The 27,882-nt window shown below is 37.9% G+C and overlaps 4 protein-coding genes and 1 pseudogene across 6 annotated transcripts; 3 read left to right on the top strand and 2 right to left on the bottom strand.

Annotated features, from left to right (window-relative positions):
* Window positions 1-2,229: 2,229 nt before the first annotated feature.
* Window positions 2,230-20,410, bottom strand: adhfe1 (alcohol dehydrogenase iron containing 1). Of its 2 annotated transcripts, none has more exons than XM_048163209.1 (15): window positions 20,293-20,410; window positions 12,902-13,037; window positions 12,361-12,410; window positions 12,236-12,288; window positions 11,864-11,917; window positions 11,483-11,637; window positions 11,183-11,379; window positions 10,069-10,146; window positions 9,772-9,877; window positions 9,154-9,306; window positions 8,909-9,007; window positions 7,452-7,530; window positions 6,704-6,800; window positions 6,231-6,388; window positions 2,230-2,912 (listed from the first exon to the last, which is right to left on the bottom strand). In XM_048163209.1, exons 2-15 carry the CDS (start codon window positions 12,952-12,954, stop codon window positions 2,829-2,831), a joined length of 1,416 nt encoding a protein of 471 aa, XP_048019166.1. In that variant the 5' UTR covers window positions 12,955-13,037; window positions 20,293-20,410; the 3' UTR covers window positions 2,230-2,828. The 2 variants fall into 2 exon arrangements, with proteins under 2 accessions (XP_048019166.1, XP_048019165.1); XM_048163208.1 differs by having other exon boundaries at window positions 12,902-13,074; window positions 20,293-20,399.
* On the top strand, window positions 14,492-15,887 carry LOC125250948. Its single transcript, XM_048163796.1, has 2 exons — window positions 14,492-15,822; window positions 15,875-15,887. The coding sequence occupies exons 1-2, from the start codon at window positions 14,765-14,767 to the stop codon at window positions 15,885-15,887; spliced, it is 1,071 nt and encodes a 356-aa protein (XP_048019753.1). The 5' UTR covers window positions 14,492-14,764.
* On the top strand, window positions 15,833-18,834 carry LOC125250572 (annotated as a pseudogene).
* LOC125250575 (corticoliberin-2) lies at window positions 20,323-21,056 on the top strand. Its single transcript, XM_048163212.1, has one exon. It carries the CDS (start codon window positions 20,323-20,325, stop codon window positions 20,737-20,739), a length of 417 nt encoding a protein of 138 aa, XP_048019169.1. The 3' UTR covers window positions 20,740-21,056.
* On the bottom strand, window positions 20,901-27,590 carry trim55a (tripartite motif containing 55a). 2 transcript variants are annotated; one of them, XM_048163211.1, is made up of 10 exons: window positions 27,160-27,590; window positions 26,124-26,296; window positions 24,638-24,815; window positions 24,430-24,525; window positions 24,147-24,292; window positions 22,636-22,723; window positions 22,442-22,464; window positions 22,219-22,343; window positions 21,870-22,129; window positions 20,901-21,196 (listed from the first exon to the last, which is right to left on the bottom strand). In XM_048163211.1, the coding sequence occupies exons 1-10, from the start codon at window positions 27,322-27,324 to the stop codon at window positions 21,116-21,118; spliced, it is 1,335 nt and encodes a 444-aa protein (XP_048019168.1). In that variant the 5' UTR covers window positions 27,325-27,590; the 3' UTR covers window positions 20,901-21,115. The 2 variants fall into 2 exon arrangements, with proteins under 2 accessions (XP_048019168.1, XP_048019167.1); XM_048163210.1 differs by having other exon boundaries at window positions 24,638-24,818.
* Window positions 27,591-27,882: the final 292 nt, after the last annotated feature.

The raw sequence follows: 27,882 nt of genomic DNA on the forward strand, positions 1-27,882 counted from the left end.
ACATCCAAATAAATACTGTACTTACGCGATTAGACATGCTGCATGACGAACACTTTGTAAAGATCCATTTTGAGGGTTATATTAGCTGCGTGAACTTTGTTTATGCAGTGATAGAGTCGAGAGCTTGGGAGGGGGCGGAGAGCACGCAATTTAAAGGGGCCGCAGCATAAATCGGTGCATTTCTAATTATGCCTCAAAATAGGCAGTTAAAAAATGAATTTAAAAAAATCTATGGGGTATTTTGAGCTGCAACTTCACAGACACATTCAGGGGACACCTTAGACTTATATTACATCTTGTAAAAAACGTTCGACGGCACCTTTAAGAGTTAAATTCAATTTACGGGATAATACATATAATACAGATGGTGACTGATGCAGTCGATTAGAAAAATTATATATGTTTTCTGGACAAATTTGGTCGTAACCAACCCAACACTTGCATTATTGTCACTGTTGCAACCATTCATTTTTTAAATAGGCCTATATATTCTTAATATACACAAAATATTTGGATATCTGATCACTGACTTTCTAATTACATTTTAAAAACTATATCTTTCTTATGCTAATATTCAGCTGCTTAAATGCACTTAACATGAATTTTAGGTGTTGAGTGAATTTTGGGCCTAATGGGTGGAGCTAGAATATCCAACCACACCCTAACCCTACCCACAACTCTATCCCTCCACCCCATTGGACCTCCAGAGAGGAGGAGCTGGCTTTGACTCTGCAGTGAGTACCACTTGCATTCAACCGCACCAGACACATCGGTGCACCCGCCATCTTGGAATGGTCAGAGTGTCGTCACTCACAGTAAGAATCAATGATGCCACAACATTGCACAGCTTCTGGTTGTGAAACCACCGAGATTTAAATTCCCGAAGAAATGGGATAACCTTTCACAGGTGAGAATGTGTTGATTTGTGTATTTATATGTATTAAAGGTGCCCTAGAATTGAAAATTGAATTTACCTCAGCATAGTTAAATAATTAGAGTACTGTACATGGAAATGACATACAGTGAGTCTCAAACACCATTGTGTCCTCCTTCTTATGTAAATTTGATTTGTGCAAAAGACCTCTGAAGAACAGGCGAATCTCAACATAACAGACTGTGATGCAACAGTCGGGATCATTAATATGTACGCCCCCAAATTTTGAATATACCAGCCCATGTTCAAAGCATTAGACAAGGCAGTATTAACGTCTGGATCTGTGCACAGCCGAATCAACAGACTTTATGCAGGTAAGCAAGCAAGGACAATAGAGAAAAATGGCAGATGGAGCAATAATAACTGACATGATCCATGATATGATATTTTCAGTGATATTTGTAAATTGACTTTCTAAATGTTTTGTTAGCATGTTGCTAATGTAAGTTACTGTTAAATGTGGTTAAAGTTACCTTGTTTCTTACTGTATTCACAGAGACTGGAGCCATCGTTATTTTCATTATTAAACAGTTGCAGTCTGTATTATTTATAAACACAACTTCATTCTTTATAAATCTCTCCAACAGTGTAGCATTAGCCGTTAGCCACGGAGCACTATCAAACTCATTCAGAATCAAATGTAAACATCCAAATAAATACTATACTTACTATATCCGATATGCTGCATGACGAACACTTTGTAAAGATCCATTCTGAGGGTTATATTAGCTGTGTGAACTTTGTTTATGCAATGTATTATAGAGTTGCGAGCTGGGGGCGGGGAGCGCGAGCATTTAAAGGGGAAGCGCACTGAATTGGCGCATATTTAATTATGCCCCAAAATAGGCAGTTAAAAAACTGAATAATAAAAAATCTATGGGGTATTTTAAGCTGAAACTTCACAGACACATTCAGGGGACACCTTAGACTTATATTACATCTAGCAGCCCATAGTACAGCAGCTATTGAAGCATCTATGTGTATATATATATATACATATGGTTGAGGCGCTCATTGGCACCCCCTCCAGCTGGTGATGTCCTAGGCCAGTGGTTCTCAAACCTGTCCTGTGGACCCCCCACCACTGCACATTTTGCATGTCTCCCTCATCTAACACACCCAATTCAACTCTTGCAGTCTCTACTAATTAGCTGATGACTTGAATCAGGTGTGTTAGATGAGGGTGACATGCAAAATGTGCAGTGGTGGGGGGTCCCTAGGACAGGTTTGAGAACCACTGTCCTAGGCAACTACCTAGTTTGCCAATGTGCCAAAAAACGGCCTTAATCATCATAAAGTATTATGGCATTTGCATTTTATTGCATGTATTGATATTTCTATCATATTCAAAATCATATAAGGGCTCCTCAATTCAGATGAACATTTCAAGACAGCATGAATGAATTCATTAATCAGTCTTTCTGATTTGCTGCATAGCCATTCAGGGAAAACAATAACAAAAAAACAACTCGACCAAAAAAACAAATGCAATTAAAAGTCTAATCCTAATTCTTAGATTAGAGTCATTTAAATCCAACCTGCCTAAATCACTCTGATTAACAAATCAGCCTAAGAGTTACAGTGAATGGAGAGCATCCGTACTGTGTGTGTATACAGGTTGGTTTAAATATGATTACTATGATGATTGTGTTATGTTGATGACACATGAAACACAAACATATGTGTCATATTTAGAATGGTGTACAGAATAGAGTATCTGATTGTGAGTGTGTTATAGTCTTAAGTCTGTGACATCAGTGTGAAAGGATTAAAGTCCAGTGAGGTCAATGTGTGTTCAGATCAGTGTCTCTTCTTACATAATGAAATCAGCACAGCTAATCTGAGGCTGTGAACTTCTGCGAACACCAACCATGTTAAAATGTCCTTTAAGAGCTCAGTAGAGCTTCATGGACGCAGCAAATAGAGTGGTCAGATCTTCTTCAGTGTGAGCTCGAGGAGACAGTTTAGTTACCCTCTCCTGTGAAAAATACACAACAATAAACTCAGTTAATCCCTCTGAGATAATTTTAACACATAAAATAATATAATTATTTTATTTACCAAATTATAATAGTAATTGGTATGTTATATGCACCAGAGTGTTGCATTTTAAGCCGGGGCTATAAAACATGCATAAATACCATATTAATGTATTTAAAATACTTTGTTATGATGCTAAAATTGCCTTTAAAATAAGCATTAATGATGCAGCTTATACATTGCATAATTTTACTTCATACACTTTAATGCGGGAGGGACAATTGGAGCTCCTGTTGAAGACCCCTGAATGATATAATAACATTTTTTTAATGTTATATACACACGCTGAACAAAATTATAAATGCAACACTTTTGTTTTTGCCCCCATTTTTCATGAGCTGAACTTAAAGATCTAAGACTTTTTCTATGTACACAAAAGGCCTATTTCTCTCAAATATTGTTCACAAATCTGTCTAAACCTGTGTTAGTGAGCACTTCTCCTTTGCTAAGATAATTCATCCACCTCACAGGTGTGGCATATCAAGATGCTGATTAGACAGCATGATTATTGCACAGGTGTGCCTTAGGCTGGCCACTATAAAAGGCCACTCTAAAATGTGCAGTTTTACTGTATTGGGGGGTCCGGGGGGGTCCGGAGGGGTCCGAAAACGAGTCAGTATCTGGTGTGACCACCATTTGCCTCACGCAGTGCAACACATCTCCTTTGCATATAGTTGATCAGGTTGTTGATTGTGGCCTGTGGAATGTTGGTCCACTCCTCTTCAGATATTGTTGCTAGATATTGGCAGGACCTGGAACACGCTGTCATATACGCCATCCAGAGCATCCCAAACATGCTCAATCGGTGACATGTCCAGTGAGTATGCTGGCCATGCAAGAACTGGGATGTTTTCAGCTTCCAGGAATTGTGTCAGATCCTTGCAACATTGGGCCGTGCATTATCATGCTGCAACATGAGGTGATGGTCGTGGATGAATTGCACAACAATGGGGCTCAGGATCTCGTCACAGTATCTCTGTGCATTCAAAATGCCATCACTAAAATGCACCTGTGTTCGTTGTCCATAACATACACCTGCCTATACCATAACCCCACCGTCACCATGGGCCACTCGATCCACAACGTTGACATCAGCAAACCGCTCACCCACACGACACCATACACGCTATCTGCCCTGTACAGTGAAAACCGGGATTCATCCGTGAAGAGAACACCTCTCCAAAGTGCCAGACGCCATTGAATGTGAGAATTTGCCCGCTCAAGTCGGTTACGATGACGAACTGCAGTCAGGTCGAGACCCCGATGAGGAGCATGCAGATGAGCTTCCCTGAGACGGTTTCTGACAGTTTGTGCAGAAATTCTTTGCTTATGCAAACCAATTGTTGCAGCAGCTGTCCAGGTGGCTGGTCTCGGACGATCTTGGAGGTGAAGATGCTGGATGTGGAGGTCCTGGGCTGGTGTGGTTACACGTGGTCTGCGGTTGTGAGGCCGGCTGGATGTACTGCCAAATTCTCTGAAACGCATTTGGAGACGGCTTATGGTAGAGAAATGAACATTCAATTCACAGGCAACAGCTCTGGTAGTCATTCCTGCAGTCAGCATGCCAATAGAGGGTATGCACGTGACGTCATCGTCGACCGTTACGACTGCGGTCACGCCCGCTGAGTGGCACAAAGACTGAGTGGCAGCATTGGTTTTCAGCGTGAATGCAGTGAAAAACACACAAAACACATCCAAAATGGGAAAGAGCTTTGTGATTGACTGTACAAATAGCTTTGACACAAACCCTGAGGTATATATTTAAAAACTGCAGAAAGCAACAGGAAAAAAAGCGAATGGATCACTGCAATTCACAGAATCAGCTGGACTCCAGGCAGAGAAACATGGATTTACAGTTATCATTTTGTGTCAAATTGTTGGATTTTGAGGTAAAATCATACCGTATATATTGTATTGTTATATATTATGTTGACAACTCATCAATTAAATATTTTCCATCTTATATTCTGCATAATTGGGTGTTTTTAAATAAACAACACTGACAAAAACTATACTATAAAACTATATATGTTTTAGGGCTGGACAATATGACGATATAACATTGATATAAGTGATTACGTGGATTTAAACCTACCTATATTGTAGTTATATAAAATATTCACAGGCAGATTTGCTTTATGTATTTCCCTGCCGTCGAAATCAGGCACATATAAATGTCAGGAAACACGATTCCTGGCTGCATTTCAATATCCATGGATTAGGTTTATTTGACAAATTGTAAGAAACACATTCAATTCCAACCTTTAGTGTAATCATTTGTTTTACTCTCGTTTTCACAGTTTCCCCTATTAAATACAGTCACGCATCAGGTTCTTTTGCCACTCAGTCCAGCTGAGGGAGCGCGCTTTCGGCGGGAAAGTGACGTCGATGCATACCCTCTATTGCACGCTCCCTCAAAACTTGCAACATCTGTGGCATTGTGCTGTGTGATAAAACTGGACATTTTAGAGTGGCCTTTTATTGTGGCCAGCCTAAGGCACACGTGTGCAATAATCATGCTGTCTAATCAGCATCTTGATATGCCACACCTTTGAGCTAGATGGATTATCTCAGCAATGGAGAAGTGCTCACTAACACAGATTTAGACAGATTTGTGAACAATATTTGAGAGAAATAGGCCTTTTGTGTACATAGAAAAAGTCTTAGATCTTTGAGGTCAGCTCATGAAAAATGGGGGCAAAACAAAAGTGTTGCATTTATAATTTTGTTCAGTGTATATATGGTTGAGGTGCTCATTGGCACCCCCTCCAGCTGGTGACGTCCTAGGCAACTACCTAGTTTTCCTATATGCCAAGAAATGGCCTTAATCTTCATAACAATATAATAATAATGGGTTACACTTTATTTTAATGTGTCCTTGTAAGAGTATAATTGTACATTTAAGTACTGAGTAACATTAATTAACAATGTGTACTTACTATAGGGTTAGGATTAGGGTTTGGTTAGGCTTAGTTGCATGTAAATATGCATAAATTACTGTTATTACTATAGTACATGTACATGTACTATTACAATAGTCACTAAGTACATGTGACATGTAAAAAGGACACTGTAAAATAAAGTGTTACCTAATAATAATAATAATGATTATGAAAAGTCATTTTAGCTGAAGGAGCCATATTTCTCTCTTATTTTCAGGCGTTGGGTGATTTTTGATGGAGCAGAATTTCAGCTTTCAGCAAAAAATGATCTCTGTAGCACTTTTTAGTACAGGGACGTAACGTGATTTGTTGACCTGAGGGATGGTGCCCTTCACCAAAGATGGTATGTCCTCTTTGGTGTAGCCAATTGCAGACAAGCCATCCTCCACTTCCAGGTCATACAGAAACGATCTGAGAGTGTCCGCCAACACACGGCCAGCATCCTCTTTCTTGACGTTCCTCACATCAGTACCTTATAAAACACATACACAATCTGTAACATAAACCTCCATCCATCATCAATTAAATCAAACAGTAGCATCAATTAAATTAAAAGTAGCATTATCTATAAAATAATCCACAAAAATGACAGTGAAAAACATATAATCAATGCACCCCAAATAAGTTTTACACAATAAATATTTAACTTTCCAATACAGCAACACAACTGAGTACATTTCTTTAATAACTTTTCTGAAAGTTAAGTTTTAAATCTTTATAAGCATTACATCACATTACAGTGCTAATATTTGACACAATGTTGAGATTAGCTTTCTATGTGTGTTACCTAGTATTTGTGCTGCCTCCAGGTGGCGCTCAGGACACATGTTTGCAGTAAAAGTAAAAACAGCGGGTGAAGTAAGAACTACAGAGAGTCCATGAGGCTGAAAGAAAAAGGGACAGTAAAACTATAGCATGAAAAACACTGGGAATCTGCCATGAAGAAAAACACATGAAAATTATTGTGAGATCCCATCAATATTGGAAGTACTAGTGTTAGTACTAGAATTAGTATTATTATGTATTACAGAATATATAATGTGTGATATTTCATGCATTAGGCTAGAAACACACTATCAATAAAAGTTTGGGGTCAATAGAATTTTTTAATGTTTTTGAAACACTTATTTTATCCAAATACAGTAATACTGTAAAATAATACTATAAATTAAATGTTTTCTGTTTTAATATATTTTAAAATGCAATCTATTCCTTTGATGGCAATACTGAATATTCAGCAGACATAACTTCAGAAATCATTCTGATTTGGTGCTCAAGAAACATTTATTATCATTAACTAATTGTATTGTATCTTAATTCTTTTTATTTTGGAAACAGTGATACATATTTTCAGGATTCTTCTATGAATAGACAATTCAAAAGAATAACATTTATTTAAAATAGAAATTGTTTGTAACATTATGTCTTTACTGTCACTTCATAAATGTATTTAATCCTGACTACATAAAAGAATTTCATAATAAAAAATAAAACAAAATCCGAACCCCAAACCTTTGAATGAAGTTTATATTTACCACTATAGGATGTTCTACATTGTAGCCTTTAGCCCTGTGAGTTTTGACATTCCCGGCAATAGGATATGACATTCCATGACTTGAACATAGAAAAAGAACAATCAACAAGGCATTATCAGATAATTTCCACAAATACATACACAATAGAACTATTGGAAGCACATCACTGTCAATGTGATTTTCCTTTGCATACTGGATTTAAAGGTGCCCTAGATTCAAAAATTGAATTTATCTTGGCATAGTTAAATAACAAGAGTTCAGTACATGGAAATGACATACAGTGAGTCTCAAACTCCATTGTTTCCTCCTTCTTATATAAATCTCATTTGTTTAAAAGACCTCACAAGAACAGGCGAATCTCAACATAACACCGACTGTTACGTAACAGTCGGGGTGTACGCCCCCGATATTTGCATATGCCAGCCCATGTTCCCAACATTATGAAAGGCATTAGACAAGGGCAGAACGTCTGGATCTGTGCAGAGCTGAATCAACAGACTAGGTAAGCAAGCAAGGACAATAGCAAAAAATGGCAGATGGAGCAATAATAACTGACATGATTCATGATAACATGATATTTTTAGTGATATTTGTAAATTTTCTTTCTAAATGTTTTGTTAGCATGTTGCTAATGTACTGTTAAATGTGGTTACCATCAAAAATTACCATCGTTTCTTACTGTATTCACGGAGACAAGAGCCGCCGCTATTTTCATTTTTAAACACTTGCAGTCTGTATAATGCATAAACAAAACTTCATTCTTTATAAATCTCTCCAACAGCGTAGCATTAGCCGTTAGCCACGGAGCATAGCCTCAAACTCATTCAGAATCAATGTAAACATCAAAATAAACACTGTACTTACGCGATTAGACATGCTGCATGATGAACACTTTGTAAAGATCCATTTTGAGGGTTATATTAGCTGTTTGAACTTTTTTTTATGTTGTTTAAGGCAAGCGCGAGCTCTGTGGGCGTGGAGCACCAGATTTAAAGGGCCACACACCCTGAATCGGCTCATTTCTAATTATGCCCCAAAACATGCAGTTAAAAAAATGAATTTTAAAAAAAAAAAACTTCACAGACACATTCAGGGGACACCTTAGACTTATATCACATCTTTAAAAAAAAAAGTTCTAGGGCACCTTTAAATGAAAGTTGTGTTATCATAAAAGTCGCATATTGTCACAAAGGTAAATGTTTGTGTCACTAACTATCCATTACTAACTTTCAACCAAAGCTGCGAGATCTCTATGCCTTTCCCTAAACTCTCACAGCAATAAATTCAGTCCACCTGCGCTGTCTGTTCTGATATGTGCAAATATGGAAAATTGTGACATTGCAGCACTAGCGATTCCATTAGCAGTCTCTTAAGGGTGTTGTGATTCGATGCTGCCAAACTCATTACCAGAATCAACTCTTTTGTGTGTTCATTTAATGTTAGTTCTATTTAATTACCATAAATGGACTCCTGCATTGCCAAAGCCAATTCCTGCAAACACACTGGCCAGGTGCATGCTGGAGCGAGCCTCCACATCTCCCGCATCACACACCGCCCTACAACACACATGTCTTCATATCTTGCCAATATTACATTTAAATATAATACTTTTAAAATTGCTAAACATCAAAAATCTAATTTTTTGAGAAGTATCCAAATATTCAATAAACAACAAATAATCACATGACCTCGCTCAACATACCGTTTCAAGTATTTGGCAACGATCTTGAGAGCGTGTCTCGCCCAAACATCACTGATTGGATTGCTGCCCTGGTAAGCGGGGCGATTAATGGGATTGGGTGGGCAGGGACTTCTCAGGTTATACGGCAATGCAGTGAATGACTCTAATGCATGACTATAAAGAGAAAGATTTAAACCAAACACAATGAATATCATAATCTAAATGAATATCATAATCTTTTTTAAAGAAACTAATACTTTTATTTAGCAAGAATGCATAAACTAATAAAAAATTACCTTTATAAGGTTACTAAAGTTTTTTAAAAAATGTGTCAGCACGACTGTTATCGACATTGATTATAATAATAATAATAAATGTTTCTTCAGCACAAAATCAGGAGATTAGAAGGGTCATGTGTCACTGAAGACTGGAGTAATGATGCTGAAAATTCAGCTTTGCCATCACATGAACCAAATGGGAAGTTACTAAAGCAGGTTTGCACAGAATGAGCAAAACCTGGAATCATCAGATTGGTTCTTTCTGTCAATAAACTTACATTTTCTTGCTGTACAGTAAAGGAATTTGGTGATTGCCTTGGTTTGAATGTGGTTAATAAATAAAGTATTCATGTAAACACACCAGAGCACATCAAACCCGCTGTTAGCTGCCACTCTGGATGGCATGTGAAGAGTATGTAGGGGATCCACCATTCCTAAAGTAGGCTTTAAGGCTCGATTTGCAATACCTGAAAAGATACACACATTAAAGTGCTAAACTTACACAACAAACACAGTACAAAGATCTAAACCTTTACCATTACACCTTAACTATTTAACCATTATCTCATCTTAAACCTCAACACTTAATTCAGAATTCACTGTTTACGCACACTGAGAACAGAGACGAAACGTTAATGAGTAAAATGTTTCTGCGAACCAGTTTTGGCCTTCATGTCCTCAAAGTCAAAGATCGCCACTCCTGTGGTTTCACTCCCCGTTCCAGCTGTTGTAGGAACTTACACATGCACAGACATACAGTCACACAAAATGGAAATAAAAATATATATATATGTAAGTATAATGTATCAGCATATTAATGAAGGTTGATCTATGGTCAATGTTTGGCCTCTTGAGCTGTGGTCTGTAGTTATCTGCATATGCTAAATGGTGACCATTAAAAAATTAGTTCACTTCAGAATTAAAATTTACTCACCCCCATGTCAACCAAGATGTTCATGTCTTTCTTTCTTCAGTCGAAAAGAAATTAAGGTTTTTGAGGGAAAACATTCCAGGATTTTTCTCCATATAGTGGACTTCAATGGGGTACAATGGGTTGAAGGTCCAAATTGTTGTGTCAGTGCTGCTTCAAAGGGCTCTACATGATCCCAGCCAAGGAATAAGGGTCTTATCTAGCAAAACAATCAGTCATTTTCTAAAAAAAAAAAAAAAATGTATATACTTTTTAACCACAAATGCTCATCTTACAATGCTCTGTGAGCCATCACGCATGATATAATCACATTAGAAAGGTCATGCGTGACATAGGCGGAAGTACCAGAGCGAAAAACTCCTCCAACTTCAAAATCGTCCGATATCATTTTTTTTACCTTTTTTTGTAAAGGGTGTTTGGCCTTAATCTTTGAACGTTCACTTTGTCTACACTGGATCTGTACTTCCATCTACGTCACACATGACTTTTCTAATGCAATTACGTCATGCGTGATGGATCGCAGAGCTAGTGCAAGGTGAGCATTTGTGGTTAAAAAGAAAATGACTGATCGTTTTGCTAGATAAGGCCCTTATTCCTCGGCTGGGATCGTATAGAATGCTTTGAAGCTGCACTGTAACTACAATTTGGACCTTCAACCCGTTGTACCCCACTGAAGTCCACTATATGGACAAAAATCCTGGAATGTTTTCCTCAAAAACTTTAATTTCTTTTCGACTAAAACAGAAATACATGAACATCTTGTTTTCATTCAGAAGTGAACTAATCCTTTAACAAGAGAGAGAAACAGAAAGGAAGAAAATGTCTTTGCATGTCTTTGTACCAGCAATCAGTGGCTTCAGTGTGGCTGTGATGGGTTTTCCTTTTCCAATTGGTGCATTGACAAAGTCTAGAAATTCTGCCTCTGGATGAGATGCATAGAGATTGGCTGCTTTACAGGTGTCAATCACAGAGCCTCCGCCCACAGCAACATACACATCAAAATGTCCTTTTTTGGCAAACTCAATCGCTGCTTTAAAGCTGAAAAGTGAAAGAGAAGTTGCTTTCACACACTTCCGTTTATAATCAGAAACACTTAGATGATCATCAGCAAAAACTGACAATAATTAGCCCATTTTTTGACCTTTTGTCAGTTGGTTCTACTCGCACGTCCTCAAAGATCTTATATTTGACTCCATGTTTTGTCAGTGAGTCCAGCACTGCTGCAACAGGCGGCAGCTGAGACAGGGTTCTATCTGTCATCAGACACACATTACGTGCTCCCATGTTCTGCAAATCCTGTTCAAATCAGCCAAAACAGCACAACTAATGACAAATGCAAAACTGTACTGACATGAAGTGAACAGACTTTAAGATAAAGAGCAATAAGATGAGCATTAATAGAACCTAATCAGTTCAATGCTTACAAACAGTGCTCATAAAAATACATGAACAACATGACTGTGAGTATATGATGATGATGATAAAACTGTAATTTTTGGGTGGAAAAAAAAAGGTCCTTTACCATGCCAATTTCTCTGGTAACTCCTGCTCCAAATCTGATATTTGAACAAGCCATCTGAAACAGAACAACAAAAAAATTAAATGAATAACCACGATAATGATAAAAAACTTCTATTATTATTATTATTATTATTATTATTATTATTATTATTGTAAAGACCTAATGTTATAATGTAACTCCTGGATATTCACAGACTCACAATTATAAACTGAAATCTCTTTGCCTGACTGACTGACATTCATTAAGATTAAAGTATTTCACTATAAATATATGTAAATTATATAACACTGTATTAAAAACTATACTATAAGTGGTGAAACTTTATTCCACAATGCATAACTATTACATAATAAATGAATGTTGTGCGCTTACTTCAAATGCGTAGTCTGTTTTCCGCTCACAAATATGAGCCTCACCTGCAGAAACTACACACAAAATCTCTCACATATTGCAAAGTTCATTTATTCAGAAAAAAAGCACTGACTGAAATATCTTACCTTGGTTATAAGTGTGGGAATACGCTTGAGAATGTGCGGGACATCTGCATCTATAAAACATAATATGGCATGCAAAAAATACTGCTGATATATCAGTTGCTACTATTCCATATTACTTTATTCTGTGTATAACAAAAGGGAGGTGCTTGGCAGGAAGACTCGGTAACAATTCTGAAAAATAATATGCAATAAAGTAAATAGAGACTAAAGCTGACATTCTGCCAAATATCTTATTTTGTGTTCCACATAAAAAAGTCATGCAGGTCTATATGGAACAACATGAGTGTGACTAAATTATATATATATGTATATTTATATATGTATATGTATATGTATATATGTATTTTTTTTTTTTTTTTTTTTTTTTTTTGAACTATCCCTTTAAGGGGTTGTTTGCAACTCTCGGGTCACTGAGTAGAGACAACATAGCCTATACACATACCCATAACTAAGCCTATACAAAAATTTCAAATAAAAAAATCCACATACTAAAAACACACTTTAATACCATAACGATATGAACTGAAATACTGAAACTTACGCCGCGCTCGCGAGCTGGCGCATCAGATGAGCGACTCTCTCACCGCCTGCCATGATTTCTGCTCGTGCCCTCTATCGCGCGCCCAGTATAGCTGACCGTGTCCGTCCGCCACCTGCTGACAGGTATGCGCTCATGACTGAGGCGGAAACATGATTGTGTGTGTTGGTAAATGTCTGAAATAGAATCAACTCAAATTACCTTTATTGTCGCACAACTAAAACACACAAGTGTAGTGATAGGTTAAAATCTTTGGTACATCCTCCGAACACTACAAGGCATGACATTACATAAATAAACAAAAATAATACCATGTCATAGATTATGACATGCTTATGTTGAATATCAAAGTATTTTTGTGTCTATTTGTTAATTATGGATTTGTGGACACATTAATGTTTTTAGATTTGTGGAGTAAAAGTTATAGCTTTCATTTTGAAGTAAAAAAATTATAATTAGACCCTTGGGGTAAGATGACTCTTCCCCCTACCCCCCAGAATTGGCACGGAAGGCCCCAAGTGGCATGTTGTTTCTTGTGTTATTATTTTTAAATGTAATAGTTACTGTAATTAATGGGGTTTTTATTTAGTACTTCCATGGATTATTCAGCCAACTTTGCTTTAAAATCTATAGGTTAGTTGAGTGAAATCATTAATTTTGCATTCATAGTGTTGCTGTTATGACATATCTTCAATTAAAATATGGGCAATTAAGTGAGTAAATAATCATATGCCTAGTGTAAATAAGTCGTAGAATAATTGTACCTTTCAGATGAATCTCTTTTACTGAGATTCTGCTTCGTCTGTCAACAGCTATTCAATTATTATCAACTAAATTGTCAAAATAAAATTTTAAATACAATTATGTATTAAGTATTTTACATTAATGATTAAACTTATATAAATATTAATAAGAATTATATCAAAAGTCATTTATACGTTCTGTAAAGTTTTCCTCCAATATATTTTTTACATTTTTTACATTGTTTTATAGGCCTACAACAATTACTTTTAATTTGAACTGTTTGTTGTGGAGCAGCTGTTTGTGTTTTACTGACTTAATCAGAACACTTTTTATAATGAACTTTGAGATAGGCTAACAAACTAATCTGTCAGTAATTATACAGAATAATAGAAATTATTAGGAACATACACACACACACAAACGTTTTATTTTTATCTAAATAAGGGAAACTAATTACTTGCAGTTATAAAACACTAATCTAATCCAAGTTATAAAATAAAGCTTTTCAAACACTTGTCAAATTTCTGAGAATGACGTGAGTTGTGTAACGTAAGTGACGTAAGTTGCCCTCCCGCGGCGTCATCAGCAGAGTCTCTTAATTACCGGCGGTTGAATCTGATTGATTCATTAACAATTAAGAAAAGCCCGGTAAATTCAGAAGATACTGACTCTCGATTCAATCTACGGTGTGATACTAAACACAGGACAGAATGCAAGAGCATTTTCATTTTTTACTGAACCGCAGCCAATTATTCTGTCATACTCGTTCTGGTGATTCTGTCATGCTCAATCTGGTGAGTCTGCCATCTCGCGTTATATAAATAAACCTGTTATAGCCTGAGCTATGGTTTATTGACCTGCAGGGGGCAATCTATTCCCGGTTGACTTGGCTTAAATACAGCAAAGAAGAAGATGTTAGTTGTAGATTTAATCCACCTGTGACTCTGTGACATGTGTGTGTGTACTGGTTGCTGATAGTTCCTCCTGAGTAAAAGTCTTCATCTTGCCCAGATTCATCTTGTCTCTCTCTCAAGTTATTACATTTTGGCGACGAGGATGAAAACAAGGAAAAGGAAGTTTTGAAAAGCTGGATCCATACAAGTGGGAGCTTTGGAAAAGAAGATGGCCAATATGGTAGGAACAGTCACACCATTTGATAGTCAGTCGCAGTCTTGGGAAGAGTATTGTGAAATCTTGCAACATTTCTTCGAGGCAAATGAGATTACAGAAGCAGCCAAGCAAAAAGCTATACTGTTAAGCACTGTAGGAAGTCAAACATACAGTCTACTGAGGAATTTATTGAGTCCAGTTAAACCAGGAACAAAGACTTTTGAGGAATTAGTGGATTTACTGAAAGAGCATTTCAATCCAAAACCCAGTGAAATTGTACAACGGTTTAAATTCAATTCAAGATCAAGAGAAGAAGGGGAAAGTGTTCTTGAATATGTGGCAGTATTGAGGAAATTGGCACATGATTGTAATTACGGAGAAAAATTAACAGAGATGCTACGGGATAGACTGGTATGTGGAATAAATGATGACCGTATTCAACGTAGACTGCTGGCAGAATCAGAGTTAACGTTTGAGAAGGCGTTGAAAATAGCGCAAGCATTGGAAACAGCCAATAAAGATGTAAAGGATTTGCAAGCTCAACGTTCAGAAACATCTACTGCAATGAGAGTGCATAAAACCTCAGTAAAACAAGATAGTCAAGGTAGAGCTTGTTACAGATGTGGGAATTTGCAACATTTGGCCAATGAGTGCAGATTTATTTCAGAGAAATGCCACAAATGTGGGAAACAAGGACATATAATGAAAGTATGTAGATCAACAAGTTCCATCAGAGAAACAACATTTCAAGGGGGAGAAAGACGCAAGCAAGTTGTGGCCAGAGGAGGACAGAGATCACATTATGTCAGCAGAGAGGAAAAAAGTGAATCTGATGAAGAAGGTATTTTTACAGTGCACAGTTTGAAAGAAACAGAGATTCCTAAGGTCGCTCCTCTGACTATCACATTGGCTGTAAATGATTTCAAGATACCTTTTGAAGTGGATACAGGCTGTGGTGTGACCGTAATTAATGGATCAAATTTTTCCAAATTGTGGGAAGAACATAAAAAGCCAGAATTAAAGACCTGTTCTTTGAAGTTAAAAACTTATACTGGCCAAGCCTTACCAGTGTTAGTGTTGGGTTCTGTGCAAGTGGTCGTCAGACACAAGGGAACTGTGAAGGAATTGCCAGTAGTGGTAGTGCCTGGAACAGGACCCAATTTATTGGGCAGAGGGTGGATCAAGGAATTGGGCATGAAATGGGAGGCCATACACAAGATTCAAGGGGTTGAAAAGTTAACCTTGCCTGATGTACTTAGCCACCATACAGAATTGTTCAAGGAGGAGTTGGGTGAATTGAAAGGTCCACCAGCCAAGATTTATGTGGACAAAGAAGCCACTCCCAGATTTTTCAAAGCCAGACCAGTTCCTTATGCAATGAAAGCAAAGGTAGAAGTTGAAATAGAACGCCTGCTAAGAAACAACATCATAGAACCTGTTAAACATTCTGAATGGGCTGCACCTGTAGTGCCAGTTTTAAAGCCTGATAATACAGTACGACTGTGTGCGGCGATTACAAGCTAACAGTAAATCGAGTTTCAAAGTTGGAACAGTACCCCATCCCTCGATTAGATGATCTGTTTGCGACATTGTCAGGAGGACAGAAGTTCACTAAACTGGATATGAGTCACGCTTACCATCAGATTGCATTAGATGAAGAGTCTAAGAAATATGTCACAGTGAATACCCATAAAGGGCTGTTTACTTACCGTGTTTTACCCTTTGGAGTTTCTTCTAGTCCTGCTATCTTCCAAAGGACCATTGAGGGAGTACTGCAAGGTCTTCCTTATGTGGCAGTTTTCCTGGATGACATCTTGGTGACCGGTCGCAATGATGAGGAGCATCTCCAAACGCTGGCCAGGGTATTGGAAAGGTTGCAGGAAGCAGGACTGCGTTTGAAACGGAGTAAATGTACTTTCATGGAAAAAGAGGTAATGTTTTTGGGTCATAAAGTAGATGAGACCGGCCTACACCCAGTACCAGAAAAAGTGACTGCTATTCAAAATGCTCCCTCGCCAAAGACTGTGACTGAGTTGAAGGCCTATTTGGGACTGGTAAACTATTATAACAAATTTTTGCCCAACCTGTCTACTGTGTTAGCCCCAGTGCATATGATGCTGCGAAAAAATGCAAAATGGAAATGGGGTGAAGAACAAGAAGCTGCTTTTGTGCAATCTAAAAAAATGATCCAATCAGTACAAGTTCTGGTCCATTATGATCCCCAGAAGGATGTGATTTTATCATGTGATGCTTCTCCTTATGGCTTAGGTGCAGTTCTTTCGCATAAGATGACCGATGGTAGCGAAAGACCCATTGGATTTATGTCACGGACATTGAATCAAGCTGAGCGGAATTATTCGCAGTTGGACAAGGAAGGATTGGCTGTAATGTTCGGCTTACAACGCTTCCATAAGTATTTGTATGGTCGGAAGTTTACCATCGTTACAGATCATAAACCCTTGTTGTCTTTGTTTAACGAGTTAAAATCTGTTCCCCAAATGTCATCTCCTAGGATTCAGCGATGGGCTGTGACATTAAGAGCATATGAATACAACATAATCTACAAACCTGGCAAGGATCATGCAAATGCAGATGCTCTAAGTCGGTTACCCTTGCCAACAGAATCTGTCCCTGAACAGGAGGAAAGAGTACTGATGCTGGAGAATGCAGACATAACCTTGATTACAGCAGAACAAGTGAGAAGTTGGACCCAAAAAGATCCAGTAGTATCTAGAGTGAGAGAAATGGTGCAACGAGGATCCCTGCAGGAATTAATAGGAGTAGAGTTTGACCCATTCACCTCAAGAAAAGATGAATTAAGTGTCCAGGATGGTTGTGTGCTTTGGGGGGCTCGCGTAATCATTCCCAGTGTGGGTAGATCAGAGGTCCTGAACCAGCTGCATCAGTGTCACCCCGGAGTGTCTAGGATGAAAGCGTTAGCCCGGAGTTATGTGTGGTGGCCTAAATTGGACCAGGATGTGGAAAGGTTAGTTAAAACCTGTTGTATTTGTCAAGAACACAGAAACGTTCCAGCTGTAGCTCCACTGCATCCTTGGAATTGGCCAGAAAAACCATGGCAAAGATTGCATGTGGATTATGCAGGACCCTTCATGGGAAAAATGTTCTTGGTCTTGATTGATGCACATTCAAAATGGATGGATGTGTATCCTGTGAACTCAGCTACCTCTGCTGCAACCATTGAATGCTTACGTACTAGCTTCAGTAACCATGGACTACCTGAACTGATTGTATCAGATAATGCTACTTGTTTTGTTAGTGCTGAATTCAAAGAGTTCCTGAAAAAAAATGGAGTAAGACCTGTTACTTCGGCACCTTATCATGCTTCCAGTAATGGGTTAGTAGAACGAGCTGTACAAATTGTTAAAGGCATGTTAAAAAAATGTGTTGAAGGAACAATTGCAACTAAATTGGCTCGAGTGTTATTCAGTTACAGGATTACTCCTCAGACCACCACAGGACTTTCTCCAGCTGAACTGTTGCATGGACGGAAATTGCGATGTTCTTTGGACTTTATACACCCTGATTTAACTGGAAAGATTCAGGAGCAACAACAAAAGCAAAAAGTCCATCATGACAAAAAGGCCCATGAACGTAGCTTGGGTGTTGGAGATCCAGTACTTGTTCGGAATTTTACTTATGGACCGAAATGGATTCCAGGGCATATTGAGACTGTGACTGGACCACTTTCTTATAAGGTGATTCTGGGTGATGGGAGAGTGGTCCGAAGACATGTGGATCAAATTCATGCCCGACAAAAATTGCTTGTACACCTTCCAGAGGAGGTTATGGACTGTAAATATCCTGATTTGGACTTCTCTGATAACTCGGCTCCTGTACCGAGGCTAAAGAGACTGAGGAAATAGAGACTGAGGACATTTCTAGTGAGACTAATCCCCCTGAATTAATTGGGGGTTCTGCTCAACCTGGTGAGATAACCACTGAATCACTGACCAAATCCTTTAGCCCTGTTGTGAGACGGTCACAGAGAACCAAGAAATTGCCTGGTCATTTAAAAGATTATGAACTGAAGTAAAAAAAAAAAAAAAAAAAAAAAATTGTAACATGATTGTTGAATGAAATTTATTGTATTGTGATTTATGAAGAAATATTGTAAACTTGGGGGGAAGGGAGATGTTATAGCCTGAGCTATGGTTTATTGACCTGCAGGGGGCAATCTATTCCCGGTTGACTTGGCTTAAATACAGCAAAGAAGAAGATGTTAGTTGTAGATTTAATCCACCTGTGACTCTGTGACATGTGTGTGTGTACTGGTTGCTGATAGTTCCTCCTGAGTAAAAGTCTTCATCTTGCCCAGATTCATCTTGTCTCTCTCTCAAGTTATTACAAAACCCCAGGCAGCGATGCTCGCGCTGCACCCACAACAGACTCACAAACATCCGGAGAGCACCTGAGGTGAGCATGAACTCAATACATGCCTTCTACGCAATGACATAAATGATAACTTTAGCTATTCTAATGAGTGTATGTGCTACTTGATGTTTTTTTATTTATTTAATTAATAAATGACTGTTTTAAAATGAAAAGGAATCAGCGCGAAGTTTCTTAGCCACACCGGATCAGGGGTCCAAAAGTATTAGATCACATAAAAAATCTGTGATTTCTTTGTTGTTTGTTTCAAAGCCTGAAAGAAACAAAGGTATGCAATAGAGTTGTGAAGGAAAAATGTTATTTTTCGACGTAAAACTACACTGCAAAAACAATAGCCTATACATTAAACATTAAAAACAGTATAGCTACAAAAGGTCAGATGTTCTTCCACTGCTCTTTGGAGCAAGGGTAACACTTTTCAATAAGGTCTTATTTGTTAACAGTAGTTAATGTATTAGCTAACATAACAATGAGCAATACATTTGTTACAGTATTAATCTTTGTTAATGTTAGATAATAAGAAAAAGCTGTCGTTCATTGTTGGCTCATGCTACAGTGGTTTACAGTGTATTAATGTTAACAAATACAACTTTTGTTTTTAATAATGTAGCCTATTAGTAGCCTAAATTTTGAAATTAACATTAACAAGATTAATAAATGCTGTATAAGTATTGTTCATTCTTAGTTCATCTAAAGTAGTTAATGTTAACTAATGAAACTTTATTGTAAAGTTACTAAACATACACCATTAGTGCTGCTGTCATTTAAAGAAAAATACAAAATAAATGGCAAATTCCTTAAACTTTTATCTAATTTGTCAGGAAAAGCTTTGTATTAAATAAGAACAATGTGGAAAAATAAGAATTTTCACTATATACCTTAGGAATACTTTAGGATCCCATATATGGGTATGTATTAGTCTAATTTAATTATTTAATTAAAGTATTAATTTTTATTAATTTGACTGGGGTGGCCTATTGTCATTAGCGATATATAGGCCTATAAGAATAATTGTAATGCATAAGGCATACATTAAAGAAAAATCATGCAGTCTCAAACAAATCCTGGGAACGATTTTATCGCCTATTGTACTACTGCCTACTGTATTGTACTCGCCAACTGTATATTACGTTTATTCAGATTCCAGGGAATTTCCCTCAATGAAGCTGCACGTGCTACTTGCTGCGGTGACTCTCGGTGTCCACGTCTCGCTGTCTGAGTCCGCTCCAGGACACACGGACACTCAGCTGCCTTTTCTGATGCGTTTAGGAGAGGAGTACTTCTTCAGGATGGACAACACCGCTCACAGCCCGCGCGCGCCCGACCGGAGATCCCCGTCACGTACCGAGGCACTTCAGCTGCAGCTCACGCAGCGGCTGTTAGGAGGCAAAGTCGGTAGTGTCGGTAACGAGATCATGAACAGCTTCTTGGAACGCGAGCGCCGGTCTGAGGACCCGCCAATCTCGCTGGATCTGACTTTTCACCTGTTGCGCGAGGTGCTGCAGATGGCGCGAGCCGAACAACTGGCCCAGCGCGCGAGCAACAACCGCAAAATTATGGACGATTTAGGGAAATAAATAATGAATTACACAAAAAATGCTTTTAATTCCATTTCTAAAGTAATATAAGACATGTTTACGGTTTACCCATGTGAATACTTTGAGTTTAGTGTCTTTTCCCATCTCTTTTCATGTATTCAGAAACAGGCATATTTGACATATACAAAAGAGACTGTTTATACATTTATTCATAATTCTTTATTTTGTATTTTATTCAGCAGTAAAGATTATCATTTAATATTTAACAGTTGTGGATTATACCTGTTCAAATTTCTAACTATTAATGTAGGCCTAGTCTATGATTGTCAAAGTAACAAAATATTAGTTATGAAGTACAACAGTTTTTTTCTGGAACGTCACTGGGATGTTGCAGGTTTACCAATTTAGTCTGATTTTATTTTGGCACATTTAACCAGGAAAAAGAGAAAACATGGCGTGGTCCATCCTCAGATGTCTGGCTGGGACCGGCATTTACCTAAATGTATGGAAAAGATGAGAAAGTGAGATGGAGAGACCGATGGAGATGGATAGACAGATAAATGGAGACCGTGAGAAAGACAGACAGAGCAAACTGATTTGTGGTTAGAACAATCTACAGCATCTATCATGAAATAATGTTGAACTGACTTGAAAGGTCAAGAAGGGACAGGTCAGAGTTTGGCTGCCAAACCTCTTTCTGATTTTAAAATTAACTGAATTTAGCACATGAGATTGATATTGTGAAATAATATGGCCATAAGACATGAAATCAATGTATGTTCAAAATTATAATTTTGCAATATAATTCACTGAATTTTACTGAAATATTTATTTTACAAAAAAGTATATCAATCGCCACTAATATCACAATTTAAACACATGACCCCAAAATATGGACGCTTTTATCATTTATATAACATATATTTATGAAAAGGAGAATAAATTATAAAAGCGTCCATATTTTGGGGTCAATCGTAAGGTATAATCTCAGCAAAATGTAAGCTGATCCCAACTCAGTAGAAGCTGATTTATGATCCATAATGTCCTCAGATTCCAATTGTGTCTTTCAGTATCTTAACTTTAAACATTACTGACCCATCCTAAAAAAGTATGTAATTCCAAGGAATTACAAATATGGATAAGAGATTAGAGGAGGGAGAATCCCGTACCTGAGCTGGCGCATCTGTAGAAGGGTTGAGACTGGAGTCTGGAGCGGGCGTAAATAAGGGCGTGTTCTCTGCCGGGTTGATGTTCACTGATTGGTTGGGTTTTGATGACATTTGGGAGGTGTCTGCTGTCGTTGCTGGGGGGTTCGGTACAGGTGTTTGTCTCTGCGGGATGGGTGTTGTCCTTGAAGATGCTTGAGTCTCAGGAATAACAGTACCTGCTAATTCTTCTTCATCATCATCCTCTTCATTGTCGTCACCATCTATAATAAGAGAAAGATCTCTTATAAAGAGACAGATTCCAAAAAAAACCTTACCTGACACCTTAGGTTAGGATTAGAGTTAGTTTTACCCCTGATGAAGTCTATACTGAGTATTGCTCTTCGTTCAGGCTGGAAGTTTGCAGTGAAATGATCCATATTCTCATATCCACGCTCCACCTTTTCTAAATGAGACACATTCCTGCCTTCTGCGATCCTAACATGAGACAGAATGAATTAGATGGCATAAAACGCAAGTGTCTGAAAGTTTAAATATTTTTATAATCAGTAAAATGGTGATTATTTGAATCTTACTTCTGTAGTAGAGGCTTTGTATTCTGTTAGAGAGACATTTTGATTAGAGACTTCATTGCTTAAGAAAAATGTGCTTTCTTTTCTATTTCTTTTCTATTTTCTTTTCTTTCTTTTTCTATAATTATATTACATTAAGTGTTTGTTGGTTTGTTTTTAAGAAAAGAAAAAAGCATGCAATAAAGAACTTTGTAGACCTGCAGGAAGATGGCCATCTCAGATTCCTCCATTGTCTGAATTCCTGTCTCCACTAGTTTGGCTGCGTTATCCAAGTGCTCTCTGTACCTGCACGGGTCATTACTGTGATTAGCAGATTTTGTAAACATGCACATGCATAAACATACTTAGTATGGGAAAATAGAGAAATCGTGATGAGAGCATTATTTGAAATTAAGCAGATAACTACAACAAATAAATATGGATATATTATTTATGGATACCATTCAAAATTTTGGGGTCAGTAAGATTTTTTAATGTTTTGAAAGACGCCTCTTATGCTTTGTAATATATTTTAAAATGTAATTTAGTCTGGTGATGGCAAAGCTGAATTTTCGGCAGCCAGTCTTCAGTGTCACACAATCCTTTAGAAATCATTCTATCATTTTTGTGCAAACTATGATACATTTTTTCAAAAGTACTGCATTTATTTGAAATAGAAATCTTTTGTAACATAAAGGTCTTTACTGTCACTTTTGATCAAATTTAATGCATCTTTGCTGAATAAAAATAATAATAATTTCTTACCCCATACTTTTGAATGGTATATAATGTTACGCATAACAATAAAGTATATTTTAAGGGTTAGATCACCTAAAAATGAAACTTCTGTCATTAATTACTCACCCTCATGTTGTTCCACACCCATAGGACCTTCATTCATCTTTGGAACACAAATTAAGATATTTTTGATGAAATCTGAGAGGTATATGACTCGTCCATAGACAGCAATATAATCAACACTTTCAAGGTCCAGAAAGGTACTAAAGACATCGTTAAAACATGACTGCAGTGGTTCAACCTTAATTTTATGAAGCAATGAGAATATAAAACAAAAATTATGACTTTATTCAACAATATCTTCTCTTCTGTGTCATTCTCATTCGTTGTTTACGTTCAGCACTTCCAGGTTCTACGTCAGAATGCCGATTCATTATTGGCCGACTCCTGCGTCAGCATCAGACGTATGCGTCGTGCTGCTCACGTGTGCAGCTTTGGCTAATATGGAGCTGGCATTCGGATGTAAACACGGAAACCTTCACTGTGCTTACTGCATCACCTGGGTAAGGATAATGACAGGGAAGAGAAGAGTTTTGTTTTTGCGCACAAAAAAAGTATTCTCGTCACTTCATGAAATTAAGGTTGAACCACTGCAGTCACATTGACTGTTTTAACGATGTCTTTAGTACCTTTCCGGGCCTTGAAAATGGTGATTATATTCTCCGTCAAGTCATATACCTCTTGGATTTCATCAAAAATATCTTAATTTGTATTTGTATTTGTATGAACAAAGGTTTTACAGGGTGAGGGTGATTAAATAATGACAGAAATTCAATTTTTGGGTGATCTAACCCTTCAAATTAAATTAAATTAAAATAATTTTTATCAGAATAGCAGCTGTTGTTCATGATTATTTGTCACATGTTACAGACCTGTCATCAGAAATGTGACCTTCGATATTATTTTTGTGTGTTTGTGTGTGTGCATGTACTTGCGCTGTAGGCCACTGATGTAATCGAGTTTCTCCTGCTGTTCTGCAGTGATCTTTAGTGTGAGGTCTCCTCTGCGCTCTTCCAAAAGAGCGTACAGACGATCAAACCACTCGCATACACGAGACTTCTGCCTACGGCCATTTTCCTACACAAACACACATGCACTGGCATCATTACTAGGACCGTAATGTAAGAAATCAACCTGAGAGTTATGATGCAATGGAATTGGTCAACAAAAAAAAGGATCAGTCATTGATAATGATAATACACACAGACACTGACCTCCACAGATCTGCAGCTTTCCTCTAGCTGACTGATGATGCCCTGAATTCTGTCATTGTTGCCAACCAACACAGCAACGCCATCAGACAACTCTGTCTGCACACATAATCACAGATATATAAACTGATCAATCATCATGAGATAAAGAATACAGAGGTGCAGAGAGATGATAATAAGAAAAGCCGAACGATAGACAAAAAAGTCTCACTTTCTGGGTCTCGTAGACAGATTTGAGTGGAGCAACCTCACAGGACTGATGACTCCCAAACACTTTACATAAGGAACAAGTGGGAACGGAGCAGGTCACACAGTATATATTAATCTTCTCTTCCTGATGCTCCTCACACATCAACTCATCATTCTTCACATCTGGCTCAGGCTTACTGCTGCTGACAGAGAATCAGACAGATTTTTACTTAAATTGTCTATCTTTATGCCTACCAGTGTTTTTAAAAAATGTACACCGATCAGGTATATCATTATGTGCACCTTCCTAATATTGTATTGGTTGTGACGCACATGTACCCGGCCATCCACGTGATGTAAAAGAAAACGTGATTCATCAGACCAAGACACCTTCTTCCATTGCTCCGTGGTCCAGTTCTGATGCTCATGTGCCCACTGCTGGCGCTTTCGGCAGTGGACAGGGGTGAGCATGGCCACCCTGACTGATCCGCGGCTATGCAGCCCCATACACAACAAACTGCGATGCACTGTGTATTCTGACACCTTTCTATCAGAACCTACATTAACTTCTTGAGCAATTTGAGCTATAGTAGCTCGTCTGTTGGATCGGACCACACAGGCCAGCCTTCGATCTCCACATGCATCAATGAGCCTTGGCCACCAATGACCCTGTCGCCGGTTCACCACTGTTCCTTCCTTGGACAACTTTTGATAGATAATGACCACTGCAGACCGGGAACACCCCACATAAGCTGCAGTTTTGGAGATGCTCTGACCCAGTCGTCAAGCCATCACAATTTGGCCCTTGTCAAACTCGCTCAAATCCTTACACTTGCTAATTTTTCCTGCTTCTAACACATCAACTTTGAGGACAAAATGTTCACTTGCTTTCTAATATATCCCACCCACTTATAGGTGCCGTGATGAAGAGATAATCACTGTTATTTACTTCACCTGTCAGTGGTCATAATGTTATGCCTGATCGGTGTATATAAATGTATAGAGAATAAAACAAGAATGAATAATGAATAAAAAATAACAAAGAGAAACACACCAAATTTCCAAGCAATGAAATACTCACCTCCCTATAAAAGTAATACAATCACTGCTGTGATGATATCAATTTTGTTTAGTTTAATTTCCCATTAGTTTGCATTAGAAGTGCACAGTGAGTCAAAGTAACAGTCTAACTGCTGTTGCTCATGTTGATGTGTTTCCAAATGTGTGTGTGGTGGCGGTGGGGGGGGGCTGATAAACACAGAAGATGTGTCTGAAATAGCTCCTGTCACATTGGCCTATTTATAAATATAGTCCAGCACACACACAAATGACCATGTGCTGGAATATAATATAATAGAATAGAATAGAATAGAATAGAATAGAATAGAATAGAATAGAATAGAATAGAATAGAATGTCTGAGTTGCAACAGGATTCCAAATGATTAGACATTATAAATGATTAGAGAAAGTGAAATGAAGCTGTAAGTCTTAGTTATAGTAATAATACCTGCTGGATTCCTGTTTGTACATATCTATGATGTTCTCCACCAGCAGGTTCCTCTGTAGGCCATACACCCCGTGTCTATCCAGAACCACTTCATGCCTACAGGATGGGCAGCGGAACCGGCCGCCTGAGCCCAAGGAAGAACCTCCTCGTGTGGGCAAGTAGGGGTTTGAGGCCTGAAACACACACAAATGCTTTTGTCATATATATTTTGGCTTTTCAAATTTTCCTTACAAAGGATTGGTACTGTACAATCTCAGACATTAAATGTAAATAAAACAACATTGTAAATATGTTGACAGAAGAAATACTACTTTACCAGTAATAATAATGAGCAAAAAAAATCAATTATGATGCCATTACTAATGATAAAAATAAAATAATAGTAACAATAATAAAATCTTTTTTTGTGTGTGTGATTCAATAGTTTCAGTTCTGCACTTATTACTCTTTAAAATATTTTGTCTAGCTTAGTACCAAATCCAGCATGTTTCTTTTTACACTCTTGTTTTAACTGTATAGGACTTGAGGATGTAACATATGTTCCCAATTCTGATATTTTAATGACTCTGAAAATGTTACCTCTTTAACCATTTTTCTTTTCATAACCTTAATTCTTGAACAAAATCCCACTCTCTTTTGCTACTTAGTACATCTGGTTTCTGTGAAAGAATAAAATCAACCCATTTTGCCCATAACTTATAGCCTATATATAATATATATATCCCACATAAATTTTATAATATATAAGTTATCAATATAAAGCTGCTGATTTTAAATCACTGTTGGAAAATCCAGTTTAAGATGGTAGTTTTGAAACATGTCTAGCTAGTCTAAACTGGTTACTAGCTGTTTCAAGCTAGCCATTCCAAGCAATAGACAATCTGGGATGGACCAGTAATATAGGCCTACCAGCTGGTCATACCAGCTTCTCAAGCAAGTTTTTGAATTATAGTGTTATGGAATAAAACATTCCAAAACACTATTGTATTAAACATTATTAACTTTAAAATTTTTCGTTTCATTTTAAGTATGGTACCTGAAAGATGTCATTGGCACATTTGCGGCAGAGGTTGTGCTGGCACGGTAAGATTACCACCGGCTTGGTGAAGATCTCAAGACAAATGGGGCATATCAGCTGCCTCTCTAAACTCTCCATGGTCTCGCGCGTTCTAGGGCACCAATAATCCAAACCCACGCTCATCACGCGGAGCGCACGCGCCTGGCGAACACACTCCGGTGTGTGTTGTTCTGTTTATTTTATTATTTTCTTTCCGAAGAAATACAGTTGTAATGCTGTCTCGCCGTGTGGTACTTCTAGGCCGCTCCGTCACCTTCCTCCACGCGCTCGTGTAGTGTCTGGTCTGTTTTTAGCATGGGTACGTAAAGGTTGCCATGATTACGTGACCATATATGAAAACGGCTGCGCGAGACTGGGCAGCTGTCTGCCCCCACCACAAGCTCGCAATCCTCCCCTATCCGGGAATCACACGCGCACCCCTGGAAACCAGCCTGCGGCGTGAGAACCACTAAACTCTGGTCATCCAGACCACTCATCTTTTCCAGTACAAGCTTAAATGTTAAGTCCGATTTTAACATTTCATTAGATGATTTTCTTGTTAAATTTGGAGTTAAGTCTACCATATGATGTAAAGGACGTACCACTGACATAAAGTAGGCTACCTTAGCACTTCCATGTTTTTTGTACCATGTTACAGTGGAATACAATGTCAATACCATAGAACTCAAATCATTGTAACAC

Source organism: Megalobrama amblycephala, linkage group LG17 (genome assembly GCF_018812025.1).
Source record: "Megalobrama amblycephala isolate DHTTF-2021 linkage group LG17, ASM1881202v1, whole genome shotgun sequence".
Taxonomy (NCBI): Eukaryota; Metazoa; Chordata; class Actinopteri; order Cypriniformes; family Xenocyprididae; genus Megalobrama; species Megalobrama amblycephala.